We start from the raw sequence: 16,378 nt of genomic DNA, 5'->3' as shown, positions 1-16,378 counted from the left end.
CAAGAAACTGGGGTAGGTTCAGACTTCTCACTGGCTTAAGTGGTGAAAGAGAGGGGTAAGTCGTGGTCACTCACTGAAAGGCCATGGACACAGTGCTGATGGTTGGACATGCTCTGACCCCTCACCCCCAGTGAAGGGCTTAGGCGATAATGACTAATGAACTTCTAAACTTTGGAAAGACTTTCTTTCAGAATGAGTGTCCAGAGCAGGGGCCCGTCTTACTTTTTATCCCCTGCGATTATGAAAAAGGTCCAGCATTCAGAAGCTTGGCAGCTGCATTGCGGTGGATCAGGTTCTAAGGAATAAATGGAGCACCACTTGTCACGTCTGGCAGCACTCACACAGATCAGACCAGATCTCATTGGCAGAGTGAGCTCTCTGATCCTTCTTTCACCCCTCAGGAAGTGAATGTACCTCTCTCTGGTTCATCGCCCTGTCTCTACATCTGTGAAGCCAGAGACCACTCATTTCCTAAAGGAGCACTCGGCTGCCTTCTCCCATCCAGTGCCACCACTTTAGGTGACATTCTGTGGAACGTGGCTCCACTTGGGGAAGATATCGCAGATGCCATTCACCCAGGAATTCATATCGCCTTTCTGGTCTACTATCCCGGTGGAAGCCACAATGGGTTTCCCTGACTCTGGAGACTGCACAAGCCAGGCCTTTCAGTTTCCTCCCAGAGGGCATCACAAGGTCTCTATGGCAGAAGATAATGGAATTGAAATCAGAAAGCATCTAGCAGTGGAACACGATTATGTAGAACATCCCATATTTGTAGTCTCCACCAATGAGAAAGCAAGGAAAAAGAATGCCACAGTGCCATGGCCACTCTCTCCCACTCAGTACTCAACCCACAGTGGGGGCACCCAAGGGCTTTGTTTTTTGGGAATAACCTTGAATTATCATTCAAAAGTGTTAGCCTTGACATTTCCAATCCTCCTTCTTCAGTTGGACTTTAGATTGATCATACAGTAGATGTCCCCTTCCACTGTAAACAGTGTGTCCCTTTCTCCTCCAATAAGACACTTGAGGCCTCTTTAAGAAGACATGTCTGTCCACTATGTCTCCCTACAGCTGCTGGTCTTGATGCTGATTTTTTTCCAGTTTTTAGAAAAACTACTCTTTGAAAGCATCTAATACTACAATCCTTGTAGTCGCTTGTGGATGTTATTTGAAGAAGGGGCTGGGCAAAACCGAAAAGAAACATATTTTACCCTCTTGGTATTTTATTTTCAGCCAGTCCAATAAAGGACACCAGACCTAGAGTTGCATGGGTTTTTAGATGTGAGTACCAATATGTTCACCCTTCTTTTGCATGATGAGCCGTGCAAGATGTCTCCACTATCTTAAAACCTAGCAGTCCTGTTACATTCAACTCACTCCATGAAATAGGAAACATTTTTTCCTGGCAAAATGTGACTCTTTCCCGCAAGCCAAAGACCTGAATAAATAGGAGCTATATGAGGCATTAGAATATACAAGTGCAATTTAAGGCGTGCAGATAGCATTTGGGGGCACATGTACGAAGCATCTTTGCGGTCGCAAATGAATCGAGACGTTTGCGTTCTCAAAAATGTTTTTTTTATATGAAAACACCAAATTGCAATTTGGTAACAAGTTACATAATGCCATTTTTCGTTTGCGACCCAATTCCAATTCGGTATTTGGAAGGGGCGTATTTAGACATCCCTTCCAAATACCGATTTGGAATGGTATGCAGTTAGATTTTGCGACCATAATCCATTCGCAAAACATTATTACTTTACTGACAAAAGAAGTGTAGTGGTAATGCATTCGCCAATCGGAAGAGGTCCGAAGGGGACACTTTCTCCTTTGAGAATGTTAAAAAATTAAATTTTTTAAATGCATCCCGCTTTCCTTTAAGAAAAATGGGTTGCCTTAAAAAAAATGCTTTAAATAAAAGCAGTCCCAGACATATTGGTTTGCTGGCCCCAGCAGGCCACCATCCCGGTAATGACTGAGATTCTTTGTAGATCGCAATTTGCTGCTTAACTCATTATTATTCATGTGGTAGTTCAGTTTGTGACCCTCTAGCAATTGGTAATTTGGGGACCGACCTATTTATAGATCGCTCAGTTCACAAAATAGCACTTGGGTTTAAAAAATATTGGTCGCAAATTGTGACTGGTGTTTTGCGACCAGAGTTTAGTCCATGTGGTCGTAGTGCTTTATAATTCTAGCTTCTCAGTGTAGAAACCTGAGAAGAAAAATACATCCTTGAATGAACCAAGACAAACTGTCTTGACAGTGGGGCTCATGGTGACTAAGACTGACAAGGGTGTGCCTAAGATGGCTGATGAGTGCCTGCAACATACGAAAGATAGAGTGTCGCCATCTTGAAAGGGATCAAAAGGTTATCAATGGAACAGAAGAGGGATGCAATCCTAGGGTTAGTTGAAAGATTCTGATCAAGGCAACACTGGTGGCAAATACGGAGGAGACTGGCCCGGAAACAAACAAGTAAGGCTTACATAAGACACCTACAATATTATCAGGATGGGGTACGAATACATTATCCTCTTTTCCACCTCCCTGCCTCCCTCTCTCCCTTCCTCTATGTCCTCTCCTTTTCTACCTACATTCATTCTTTCTCACCTTACCTTCTCTTTCCATTTCACTTTCTTATGCTGGGCCAAATTCAATTTAAATTTTGTCGATTAAGTGAATATTTTTTATTTTCAGATTTCTTTATCTAGATTTAGATTCAATTGCTTTGTGGCAAAAGCACAATACAGTTATAATCTATCCTCTTCGAAGAGGGGTGTGTCAAATGTCTACTGAGCTAGCCAGTGCTGGTGACAAATACAGTCCCTTGTCTCTGTTAATAGCTCTTGAAGAAAGGTTGCCCCCAAGTACTTATCTTACAGATGTGGCAGGTATTTGTAAGTTAAGGCCAGTAAAAAACTGGGCGAATCAACCAGCGGCAGTGGGGCTGACTATGGGTACAGGAAGTAGTGCCCCAGGAGTCCTCCAATGTACTCTTTCTTGCCTGTGTGAATCAATCCCAAAACATCCAACTCCCTATTAGCAAGAGCGTGACGAGGGCTCAGTCCTTTCTATTTGTACTGATTGGATATTAGTATTTCCTGAATATTCCCATTTTGGGTGCTTTGGGTCGAGCTCAAGATGGCATGTACTTACGATAGTACATGGGTACTAGCGCCAAGGCGCCTTCGGCATTTGTTGCGCTTTACAAATGTTAACTTACTTACTTACTACTTTGCGTACCCCAAAATATCTTTCTGGAAAGGATCTGAATGTTAATCCCATATGAAATCTAAACCCACAACAGCAAAACAGCCAAAGCTACTAGCGCCAAGAGGCACGTTGGGTGATAGTTGCGCTTTACAAATGTATAATAATAATAAATGAAGAATACATCACTTCAAAGGTATTTTAAAGTAGTCTAAAATATTATTACATGATTTAGCTAAACAAAGGGGGACTTGCCATGTTAAAAATGGATAGTGTGCAAACTCTTATTCAACTACCAGCTCCAAGCCCAACCACAATATCAAAAAATGAACAAGCGATGGGTGGCCACCCTTCGTCCAGACCCCAAAGCTATGGTCTGGCCAACTGAGCGATGAGCAGCCACGTCGCCGCAGACTTACCGAACATCTGAAAGCAGCGAGCCAAGCTGCCATTGCATCTAACCACTGACTGGTTCTCAAGAGCACACTCATTCCTGCCCGTCTCATTGCAGCCCCAGCATGTGATGCCGTTGTGGTACGGGGGCTTGGTCGCTGAAAGGAGAAAGGAGAAATGTCAGACCAGGCAGAAGTGCTGCGATGTCGACGTCTATCCTAGCTAATACAACCGCGCCATTTAATGACTTAAAATAAAAACATTTATTAACCAAAGTGCCACATTTACACTGTGGAAACTGTAGACAAAGCAGTAGCTTGGCCTGATTTCAAGGCAGAAGCAATTCCATCTTTTAAACTGGGACAACATCCTGGGCCCTATTCATTACTGCATTTTGTAATATGCTTTGTATACCCCAATAGTACTACAACGGTACTACATAATGCTATTCACAAACTTACATGCAGGGGTTACGCCTCTTCTATCGTTTTCTATGTGGAGATCTCAAACCAGACTGGTAGCGTCTCTTCATACGTAAGTATATATTTTAGTACTAAATGTGTGAGGGACAGAGGGGATTGGCTGGAAAATGAGGAAAACGTACGCTAAATGGGGAGGAGCTTAGGAAGGATTAAGGAGCGGTATAAGAAGGCTGTGAGAGGGGGTTAAGGGGGAGCTTGCACCCATCCACTAAGGAGTAAGCACATTGCTATTCAGACAGTGCAGTCATTGCAGCCAAAAAGGGACCCAAAAGAGAAGTAGATTATTCCAGCTCAGAACTGAAGAAAGTCCAGCACCCCAAGTGGACAACCACTGATACTGCAACACCCTCCCATGGAGTGAGGGACTTCAAATAAAACCCAGTAGGAAATAATACTAAATAAAATAAAATAATGTAAAATAGTTAAACATATAAATACTTTCAATTTAATGTAAAAGATTTATAACAATACAACGTTCATAATTTCATAATAAAATATTTTAATAACCTTTCTTGAATTTTAAAATAATATGACATTACATTTTAATAAAATTAAATTACGTTAAACTAATTCCATACACCACTTTTCATAATTAGTAATGCAACGTGAAAACTTTATTTTACTTTAGATGGGAATTGATTTTTTAACTTAAACTTAAGCAAAATATGTTTTATTCAATTTAATATATTAAAATCAATTAAGGATATAATTTAAAATCTGGTTATTAATGCTGTAGCATTTTTCTTTTTTTCCATATTTAAATTAGATATGTCATTTATTTTGGTGGACTATTGCAGGGTGTGGCCAGGCTGGAATCAAAAATCTGCTAAAAAATGAAACCAACGGTGGTGTAGTTGGGGGCTGCGGGGTGTGGTCCGCCCTCGGTGGCACCGTTTTTGAGGGCGGCGGTAGTCGTGTCCATTGACTACCACCATCCACCCGACCCCGAGAACAAGTTGTCCGCCGCCAACCCCCACCACTCTTACCTGCACCCGGGCAGCAGACCTAGGGGCCGCACGAGGGGTAGTACGTCTAGTTATGCCACTGAAACCAAATGTACACTACCAGGATCGGAAACATCCCAGTCAACTTCCGGACTACCCCAACCCTCTTACAATTGAGAAAGGTGCTGAAGACCCGTCTCTTCAGAAAACACCGCATCTCTATCTGACGGATCTCTCACTACCCGCAGATAGACCACCTCATTCTAAACTATTATTTCAGGTCTCCCACGTCCATGTTTAGTGCTCTCAAGCTAGTTTTGTCCTCCACAAATATCCCTACATACATGTCCAGCTGTCAATAGCAAGATATTTGCACTCCCCAATATTAGTTCATCGTACCAATTCTCTGGTGTGGTATTATGCTAAGGGATTTGGCGACAGTTCCATCCCTTACCTAACATATTAGGGAATTTTTAGATAATATAGCTGACAAATGATAAAGTATCAAATGCTTTAAACACCCCTCACAACATGAAATCAGAAGTTGTTTCAGTTCGGAGCAAATTGTTTCTTTTTAGAAATGAATTATTCTGTGTACAGTTATCAATTGCTGAGCAGAACTTATAAGAAACCATTTAACTAATGCTACACTTCATGCTTGCAGCTCACACCCCTAAAATAAAAAAATAAATGAATATACCACATGAGGTACCTGTGTGACACAAGAAAAACAGCAGCTTACCCAGCATTTATGTGTTGGAATAAACCAATCTAGAAGAAAGATCACAACAGAGGGGGGTGGGTGTCTCAGAAATATGGATAAAGTAGCACTTGGAACAGAATGGAAAGGGAGTCCTGCAGTTGCCCCTGAGGAGGATTCTAGGTGATTCTGCTTATATTTTAAAAATAGTGTTTTGAGTCTAATATTGATAATAACTTTCACTAAGGCCCTGGAGAGCGGGGGTGCTCCCCCCAGACCTACGCACTGCAACGGTAGTTGTGCTGCCCAAAACTGGGAAGCCTGGTTCTCGCTGCTCTTCCTACAGTCTGACCTCCCTTCTAAATCCAGAGGTAAAAATCCTGGCCAAAGCACTAGCGATCCGATTAGCGACAGTCACCCCAAAGATAGTTCATCGGGACCAGACAGGGTTTATACTTCAAAGGGCCATATGACAGAATCTCTGCTGTTGGCTGGAATATCAAAGGAACATGCAACTGCCCCTGGAAATTGTATCCCTGGATGCAGCGAAGGCGTTTGATTACATACAGTGAGATTATCTCCTTCGGGTCATGGCCAGGCTGGGAATTTGCCCAACTTTCTGTCTCTGGGTATGACTCTTATACCACAACCCGGAGGCAAGGGTAATGGTGAGCGATACCTTCTTGAAGAAGTTTAGATTGAATAAAAGGACACCCCAGGGATGTCCCCTCTCGCCGCTTCTGTTCACATTGTGTCTGGAGCCTCTGGCCTGCTAGCTGAGGGTCAGGAGAGATTTGGCCATCTTTCCAAAAGTCACAGGAGAAATGGAAAATGTTTCCCTGTACGTGGATGACATATTACTACACTTTTACAACCCAGTTGTTTTGATCCCGACAGTCCTCTCAGTGTTCCAAAATTTTGACAGACACACAAGATACAAAATCAGCTTTGGATAAATCAGTACTATACCAAATGGGTGCTTGGCCCCTGGACGTACTTATCCCTTCCCAGATAGTGATCACTAGGGAATGTTTCTAATCCCTGGGGTTGGAATTAAGGTTTTCAAAGGGAACATGGAGGCAGTCAATTAGACCTTTCAGCATGATGTCGACTGCTGGAGGCAGGTGCACCTCTTGATTATGAGAGCAGTGGCCATATTTAAGATGATTACCCTGCCCAAATTCCTATAGAATACCCCATAGCCGATACCCAAAGAATTGTTTTCAATAAAGTGGATACATGCTTTGCACCCTTCTCTGGGATGGAGGCCTCCTGTGCATCACCTTTTGAACCCTGCAAATGAATGTATATAATGGGGGCATCCCACTTCCAGACCTACGGGCACACCGTGCACACTTGCTTAGCCCCACAAAAAGTACCCTGGAGGCCTGGGATAAGGCCATCACCTCTATAGGTTGGAGGGACAAACTATCCTTGTTGATCCCACTTTGGATTGGGGACACTCTAAAGGAACTCTGAGGAATGCCAAGGAAGACCCCTTGGGACTTGATCAGGATCTTGTCGCCCAGTGCCTGGGAAGGAAGGGGGGATTAGATCCTTCCCGAAGCGACAGGCGAGTACGACCTGCATGACGTATACCTCTTCCAATACATTAAAATACACCGTGCCCTGCACGCAGAGGACGGACCGTGGGAAACAATGGAGCTCAGCAGACCCCTAGAAGGTAGGATCCTGGGAATGTAATACTCTCTAAAGTCCTCTCATTAACATATTGCGCAATCCTCAACAATGGGTCAGATAACTTCCGTCCACAACAAACTAGGTGGGGGATAGACCTAGGCCCCATGAAGAACACTGGCTGGGGGGAAGCACTGATGCACCCCGGAGCCGGCAATGCAAGTAGGCTTAAGGTTCATGCAAATGAAGGTCCTTCGCAGGGTATATTACACTAGAACACAATTGTTAACGATGGGAAGGGCACAAACTCACCATCGACTACGATGTGGGGTGGACGCAGGCAACTTTATCCATGTTTTGTGTTCTTGTCCACGCCTACAGGCATAATGCATGGAGGTAGTTAGAGAGCTGGCAGCTGTTCTGAAGGCTGACCTCCCTTTTATGCCACAATTCTTAATTCTGGGTATACTGGGAGATGTAGACCTCTTGCTAAGGCAACTCATTCTGTGCCCTGGGCTTCTGCATAGCAAAATGAGATATAGCAGCAAGTGGGGAAGCCACAAAAAACAATGGGAAACTGGCACGATGTGCTGCAGATAGGGTGGTGTACAAGGCAAGGGGCTGCCTGAGCAAATTCCAAAGCGTGCGGGGACAAAGGTGAACCTATTATAATTTGGCCTGGGAGACCAAGGCCGCCTGGCCAGTCCCATCACCAAATGGGCTAATCGGGGATGATGGGAGGGTGAGGCCAAGCCTGGATGACGGGGAGAGAAGGAAGATAGCGAGATGAAGAACTGGTGCCCTCGCCCACCGATTATCTCAGAACACAAACGCCCTGTTGCCAATTGACAGACTACTCGGAGGAACGGATAATCATTACATGTGAAATGGTGAACTGTTTTGTTTTGTTGGAAAAAGAAAACTGATAAAAATATATATCAAAATTGATAACGTATTTTTATAGAGGCGATCATGCCACACTTTGCCCCTTCTAAGTTCTGTAAACAAAGAAAAGTTGCTCACCTTTAACTCTAGTTCTCTTCCAAGGGAATTCTCATCAAAAGTCATAAGCAATTAATAGTCCCACGCGTTCATCCCAGAGCACTTTTAACAACCATATAAAACTACAAACACACACAATTTTACCGCAATACATTACATTTCTGTTTGCAGCCTACAGAAAGGCTACATAGCCTAAAGGCAGTAATATTTTTTGTCCAGAAATTCTATAGATCTTTAGCCTTCCGGTTATATAGCCTTTCTAAAGACTGCAAACATATATGTAATGTACTAGGGTGCAATCCTATATATACATCAAATATGTCGGTTTTTAGGAATACTCTGAGATCCCCACGTGTGGGCGTGACTATTTGGGCCTTATTACGATGTCACCATCACGGTTGCAGGACCTCCGGTCGGCGGTCCCGACACCACTATTACAATGTGACTGCACATGGTGCAGTCGCATACTCCCATTTCTCTATGGGCGCTTGTGCTGTTGCCTTAAACTGGCCGTAGCACAAGCTCCCATAGAGAAATTTGGGGGTGGGATTATCCCTGCACCACGTGACAGGCACCTCATACAGCCAGCCACATGGTGCAGGGATTAACAGGGGCCTTAAGCGGAGACTGCAAGGAGAAGGAGGCCCAGCTAGGGGGACCCAAACTCGCTTTCCGACAGGCTTTCTATGTCGGAAAGTCCAGCTTGGAAAGCCTGTGGGAAACCGAGCATTGTAATCCTAACTGCTGTAACGTTGTTTATTAGGATTGAGGGCCGGTCTCAGACTGGCCGAGGTCGGAATCCAGCCAGAATGGTCAGCCAGTTTTAATTCTGACTGGCTAGATTGTAATTAGGCGGTCGGTGATAAGTGTTGGAAAGCCTCTGACGGTCTGACCTGAAGTCGGAGGCTTCCCGACACTTAACGTAATCGACCCCTTAGTTTTTATGACTACGATCTGGATCCTCTGGAAGAAAACCGCTGCTACTATTGCCCAATTTAATGTTACTTCAATGTGCCAACCTTGTAAGCATGAAAAGCTGAGTTGGCTGATTTTAGTTGGTATTATTTTCAACCATCAGAAAATCCCTTGTTTTTTTCTGCTGGGTATATATGGGCCAGTGCCACAGAACTTACAGCAAATGGATGGAGTAGAGCAATTCTCAACAAGTAAGCTGGGACCTCCTCCAGAGAACTAGGGGTGGATTCAAGGGCCCTTCAGTTGTAACCCAAGAGTGTAGCCTGATGGTAGGGCACCCAACTCAACTCCACAGTGGGGCACATTTGTATTAATGCTACTAGACGCTAGTCCCCAACCTCCTGGATGCATTCAATGACAGGGCCCTTACTCTGGGTAATAGCACTACTATTTCACTCTAGACACTCTTTAGGTATCCGACTAGTGTCAGGGTTGCGCCAAATTGATTGGTGTGGCTTCTGCACATTTTTAGAAACTTTTTGCGGAACGTCTCGACAGGTATGCACATTTGTCCTTTTAAATTAGAAAGAAAACTATTTACAGAGATGCTGAAAATAGAAAATTGTTACAATGTTACATAGCAAAGTAAATACTGTGGGCCGATTCACAGAACTAATCTGAGACAAAATCCTAAACTTACTACTTTTGGTATTCACAGAAGGCATATAGTAGTTGTAAAGTTAGGATTCCTAACTTTACTACTACTAAACTGAAACAAAATCCTAACTTTATGACTTTCGGTATTCACAAAAGGCATTTTTTGTAGTAGTAAAGTTAAGAGTCCTAATTTTACTACTACTAAATGCCTTCTGTGAATACCAAAAGTAGTAAGTTTAGGATTTTGTCTCAGATAAGTTCTGTGAATCGGCCCTTGTGTTTTTTCAAAACGCTGAAAAAATAAATATCATGAAAGCACTTTTTGCCACAGACTATTCCTGCAAACAATCTTTGTAGTAGAATATTGGCCTAAGACAGAGTTAGCCATAAAGTTCATAAATTGGCAACGTGACAAACTAAGGACAAAACCCCAGACTTCTATCCAGTTCTGCCAGGAGAATACATAAATTGGCACCTATAAACCCATCTTTCTTACCCCACATGAGAGGCCACCCTACCGTTAGAAAACTTAGTGTTGCAGTTGTTGTCAGCGCAGCAGCTGATCAGGGAGTACTGCTGGGTAACACCGGTGTCGTAGGCCATGAACTTCCCACAAGCATCGCCCGAACCGCAGCCCTTGGTGTAGGTAAGGGTCTCAATCCCTGAAATGAAGAAAATGAGAAATCATATTGCAGATATGGTAGGTGCAGGGCCTAGACTGGAGCTCACTACTGCATGAGTGTCTGCAGTCTGGGTCTGAATTAAACAGTGTATGCTGGGAGAGGTCACCAGGAGGTCACCCCAAGGTCAGCCAATCAAATGAAGGCCCCTGCATGCAAGTCAGTATGAGCTAGTGCGGGCCACTAGAGGTCCCTAAAGAGTGAGTCAGTGGGGCCGCTGTCGGGTCAGTTACCCAGCTAGAGATGAACGAAGAAGAGCTACAACAGCCAGCTGGATGCCAGTGCATGCAAGTGAATATCAGCTCATGCAGGCCAGTAGGTGTCACTAAAGAGCAATTCCCAATGAGCTGAGAGCATCCTCTATGGGTCGCTAGAGTGTAAGTCTTTATAATCAGAGAGAGACCCCCAGGAGTCACTGCAGGGTCAGACACCAGCTACATGATAGTTATGAGTCATATAATGAGCTAAGATAGCCAACTGGTGATCACTGAATGCAAGTCAATTGGCGGTCACTGCATGCAAGCCAACTGTCTGTCACTGCATGCAAGTCAACTGGTGATCACTGCATGCAAGTCAACTGGTGGTCACTGCATGCATGCCAACTGGCGGACACTGCATGCAAGCCAACTAGTGATCACTGCATGCAAGTCAACTGGCGGTCACTGCATGTATATCAACTGGCGGTCACTGCATGTATGCCAACTGGCAGTCACTGCATGCAAGCCAACTGGTGATCACTGCATGCAAGTCAACTGGCGGTCACTGCATGCAAGCCAACTGGCAGTCACTGCATGCAAGCCAACTGGCTGTCACTGCATGCAAGCCAACTGGCTGTCACTGCATGCAAGCCAACTGGCTGTCTCTGCATGCAAGCCAACAGGCAGTCACTGCATGCAAGTCAACTGGCAGTCACTGCATGCAAGCCAACTGTCTGTCACTGCATGCAAGTCAACTGGTGATCACTGCATGCAAGTCAACTGGTGGTCACTGCATGCATGCCAACTGGCGGACACTGCATGCAAGCCAAGTGGCGGTCTCTGCATGTATGTCAACTGGCGGTCACTGCATGTATGCCAACTGGCAGTCACTGCATGCAAGCCAACTGGCAGTCTCTGCATGCAAGTCAACTGGCGGTCACTGCATGCAAGCCAACTGGCAGTCACTGCATGCAAGCCAACTGGCAGTCACTGCATGCAAGCCAACTGGCTGTCACTGCATGCAAGCCAACTGGCTGTCACTGCATGCAAGCCAACTGGCTGTCACTGCATGCAAGCCAACTGGCTGTCACTGCATGCAAGCCAACAGGCAGTCACTGCATGCAAGTCAACTGGCAGTCACTGCATGCAAGCCAACTGGCAGTCACTGCATGCAAGCCAACTGGTGATCACTGAATACAAGTCAACTGGTGGTCACTGCATGCAAGCCAACTGGTGATCACTGCATGCAAGTGAACTGGCAGCCACTGCATGCAAGCCAGCTGGCAGTCACTGCATGCAAACCAACTGGCGATCACTACATGCAAGTCAACTGGTGGTCACTGCATGCAAGCCAACTGGCAGTCACTGCATGCAAGCCGACTGGCAGCCACTGCATGCAAGTTACTGGCAGTCACTGCATGCAAACCAACTGGCGATCACTACATGCACGTCAACTGGCGGTCACTGCATGCAAGCCAACTGGCAATCACTGCATGCAAGCCGACTGGCAGTCACTGCATGCAAGTCAACTGGCAGTCACTGCATGCAAGTCAACTGGCAGTCACTGCATGCAAGTCAACTGGCAGTCACTGCATGCAAGCCAACTGGCAGTGACTGCATGCAGGTCAACTGGCAGTCACTGCATGCAAGCCAACTGGCGCTTACTGCATGCAAGTCAACTGGCAGTCACTGTATGCAAGCCAACTTGTGGTCACTGCATCCAAGTCAACTGGCAGTCACTGCATGCAAGTCAACTGGTGGTCACTGCATGCAAGTCAACTGGTGGTCACTGCATGCAAGCCAACTGGTGATCACTGCATGCAAGTCAACTGGCGGATATTGCATGCAAGCCAACTGGCAGTGACTACATGCAAGCTAACTGGTGGTCACTGCATGCAAGCCAACTGGTTGTCACTGTATGCAAGCCAACTGGCAGCCACTGCATGCAAGTCAAATGGCAGTCACTGCATGCAAGCCAACTGGTGATCACTGCATGCAAGCCAACTGGTGGTCACTGCATGCAAGCCAACTGGCGGTCACTGCATGCAAGTCAACTGGCAGTCACTGCATGTAAGTCAACTGGCAGTCACTGCATGCAAGTCAACTGGCGGTCACAGCATGCAAGCCAACTGGTGATCACTTCATGCAAGTCAACTGGCGGTCACTGCATGCAAGCCAACTGCCGGTCACTGCATGCAAGCCCACTGGCAGTCACTGTATGCAAGCCCACTGGCGGTCACTGCATGCAAGCCCACTGGCGGTCACTGCATTCAAGCTAACTGGCAGTCACTGCATGGAAGTCAACTGGCAATCACTGCATGCAAGTCAGCTGGTGGTAACTGCATGCAAGCCAACTGCCGGTCACTGCATGCAAGCCCACTGGCAGTCACTGCATGGAAGTCAACTGGCAGAAACTGCATGCAAGCCAACTGGCGCTCACTGCATGCAAGTCAACTGGCAGATACTGCATGCAAACCAACTGGCACTCACTGCATGCAAGTCAACTGGCGGATAATGCATGCAAGCCAACTGGCGCTCACTGCATGCAACCCAATATCAGCTAATGTGGCCCAGCAGGCATCCCTAAAGAGCAAATCACGATGAGCTGAGGGAGTCCAGTAGAGGTCACTACAGAGTGAGTCAAAATCAGCTGACAGAGTCAAAATCAGCTAAGAGAGTCCGCTATTGATCACTGCATGGTGTGTTGCTGTGAGCTAGGATAGACTTCTTTGGGTACTAGAGGCTTATCCAGTATGAGCTAAGAGAGACCCCTAGAGGTCACTGCAGGCAGTGGCATAACAAAACGTGAGAGGGCTCCCCTTCAAAGATCATGGAGGGATCCCCCATGATCGGACCCAGGCAGGAGCCCTTACACAGTGCCAGAGGGGGCACCATGAAGCTTGGGGGCCCCAAGCATCGTGGGGCTGTTGTTACGCCACTGATGGCAGGGTAAGTCAATATATGCTAAGATGCAGAGGCCACTGGGTGCCACTCCAGAGTGAGTCAATGTGCGTTAAAACAGCCCACTAGGGTGCAGTTTACCACTGTTGGGGTGAAAATGAGCCAAGAGCGGCCAATGGCAACAGTGTGGGGGCAATATGCCCTAGAGTGTCACTCTGGAATGAGTCAGTAGGAACTAAGAGAGTCGATGTATTTAATGAAGTGTGAGTAAATGATCTGAGAGGTCCCACATGGTTCACAGCACAAGAGTTGATATGACCTAAGAGAGTCCCCTGTTGTCAGTGCATGGTGAGTCAGTATGAGCCAAGAGAGAACCAAAAGTTTCACTTCAGGGTGAGTCAATTTGAGCTAAGAGAGAACCACAAGTTTCATTGCAGGGTGAGTTAGTATGAGCTTAAAGAAAACCTCAGGTTTCGCAGCATGGTGAGTCAGTATGAGCTAAGGGAGAACCACACGTTTCACTGCAGGGTGAGTCAGTCTGAGCTAAGAGAGAACCACAAGTTTCACTGCAGGGTGAGTCAGTCTGAGCTAAGAGAGAACCACAAGTTTCACTGCAGGGTAAGTCAGTATAAGCTAAGAGAGAACCAAAGGTTTTAATGCAGGGTGAGTCAATATGAGCTAAGTGAGAACCACAAGTTTAATTGCAGGGTAAGTCAATATAAGCAAAGAGAGAACCAAAAGTTGCACCGCAGGGTGAGTCAGTCTGAGCTAAGAGAGAGCCACAAGTTGCACTGCAGGGTGACTCAGTATGAGGTACAAGAGAACCACAGGTTTCACTGCAAGATGAATCAATATGAACTATGACAGGACTACAGGTTTCACTGCAGGGGATGAGTCAATGTAAATTAAGAGGACCAAAGGTTTCACTGCGGGTTGAGTCAATATGAGCTAGGAGAGAACCATAGGTTTCACTGCAGGATAAGTCAATATGACCTAAGAAAGAACCACAGGTTTCACTGCCAGGTGATCCAATATGAGGTTAGAAAACCACAGGTTTCATTGCATTGGGGTAAATATATGCTAAGAGGAACCACAGGTTTCACTTCTGTGTGAGTCAATATGACCTAAGCGAGAGAGAACCACAGGTTTCAATGCAGGGTAAGTCAACACTAGTTAAGAGATAACCACAGGTTTTTCTGCATGGTGTAAGTTTAGAGGCCATCAAGGTTCAGTGCAGGATATCAACAACTACTAAATCGTCAAATTAAGCATAGATTTGCTATTGTTAAGTTCACATCTACACACCTTGAGGATATATATCTTATTAAAGCTACGGCAGCCCACTGGGGTCGGTGCAGAACACATCAGAAACAGTTACAAGAGATCAGGAGGGTTCACAGTTTGGATTTATGGACACCCAGGACAGTACCAGACCTTGGACTTCCACATGCCTCTCCAGCCCTTTGCCAAGCATTGCTCCCTCCCACCCAGCACACAATGTCTCCCTCCTTCTCCCAGCCAGGATCTTACCATTGTTAACTGATCGAGTCGACACATCCATGCAGTTGTTGTTGGTCTCCCTGCAGATCACACTGCTTGGAGTGGAGGAGCTCTTGCACTGCAGCTCGTTGGAGATGAACTTTGCAGCTACAGAGGGAAAGGTCATCCAGTTGAGCAAAGGGTTGTGGAACACTCAACAAATCAATCAGGCATCCATGTCATTTCATTGAACAGTAACTGGAGAGGAGAAGTCAAGGCACGTGACCCAACACACAATGTGCCCCTGAAAACATGCAATGGCCTGGTACATGCACACACCCAGTAGATCACTCTTGGCCCATACCAGGAAGGTATACCCACCAGTCGTGTAAAGCAGGCAAACAGGCAGGTCTAGCACGACCCCTCACTCACCGTGAACTAGAACCCCGCCAGTGATCCGGCAGGAATGAGTTCCTGCATTCTACCTCACCATTAGAAAATGCAATGCACATGTACATACTGGTGCTCAGTTTTATGCACCAACATAGTACAGAAGACATGCAACAAAATGGAAGCAAACATTAGGGTCATCTGGGCTACAGCAACCACAAAGTATAGAGAATGAAACCCCCAAGCACTGTCTGTCTGCCTGCCTGTCTGTGTGTGTCTGTCTGTCTATGTCTCCTTACAAAACTGTGCCAGCCCTAGTAGCTAGTGACTAGTTAACCTGACATGCTGAGAAGTAAGGTGAGACAACTGATTCCCTGAAAGAGGCTGGACACAGCAGTCTCTTGCACAACCCACTGATGGAGCTGGACTATGTCTGGGATAACGCCAGGTGTCCTTGAAGGCCCCTGCTCTCTGCATCACTTGGTCCCCTCTACCTGTTCTATAGAATACTGCCCCTTTTGAATTGTTTCCCACATAGTGAACAAAGTGCAAGGTGTGTGTGTGTCCTTATGATGTGTGAGAAGAGTAGTGCGAGTTTTCATGGCTGAGTCTTGCTCTGATGTTGGGACTAACAGCTTCTATATTTCTCTCATATTTTTAACAAGGAAGGCTGTTTGTCTGTCACTAATAACAGATAATCTGAAGCTTGCTGCCACACACCAGTGCCACTGAAAGACTGGCAGTATAATAAAACACTTTAAAAACCGCAATGCAATCACAACAC

General features: G+C 45.8%; 1 protein-coding gene across 1 annotated transcript in view; it reads right to left on the bottom strand.

Annotated features, from left to right (window-relative positions):
* LOC146808830 (urokinase plasminogen activator surface receptor-like) overlaps window positions 1–16,378 on the bottom strand; it is a 250,196-nt gene that overhangs the window by 11,269 nt on the left and 222,549 nt on the right. Inside the window, exons 4-6 of the mRNA XM_085615654.1 lie at window positions 15,256–15,372; window positions 10,466–10,609; window positions 3,636–3,767 (exon numbers count right to left, since the gene is read on the bottom strand). Coding sequence (XP_085471780.1) covers window positions 3,636–3,767; window positions 10,466–10,609; window positions 15,256–15,372 — 393 coding nt within the window. The remainder of the gene's footprint in view (window positions 1–3,635; window positions 3,768–10,465; window positions 10,610–15,255; window positions 15,373–16,378) is intronic.

Source organism: Triturus cristatus, chromosome 7 (genome assembly GCF_964204655.1).
Source record: "Triturus cristatus chromosome 7, aTriCri1.1, whole genome shotgun sequence".
NCBI lineage: Eukaryota > Metazoa > Chordata > Amphibia > Caudata > Salamandridae > Triturus > Triturus cristatus.
Note: the sequence above shows the minus strand (reverse complement) of the source record. Positions and strands in the feature narration are given on the sequence as shown.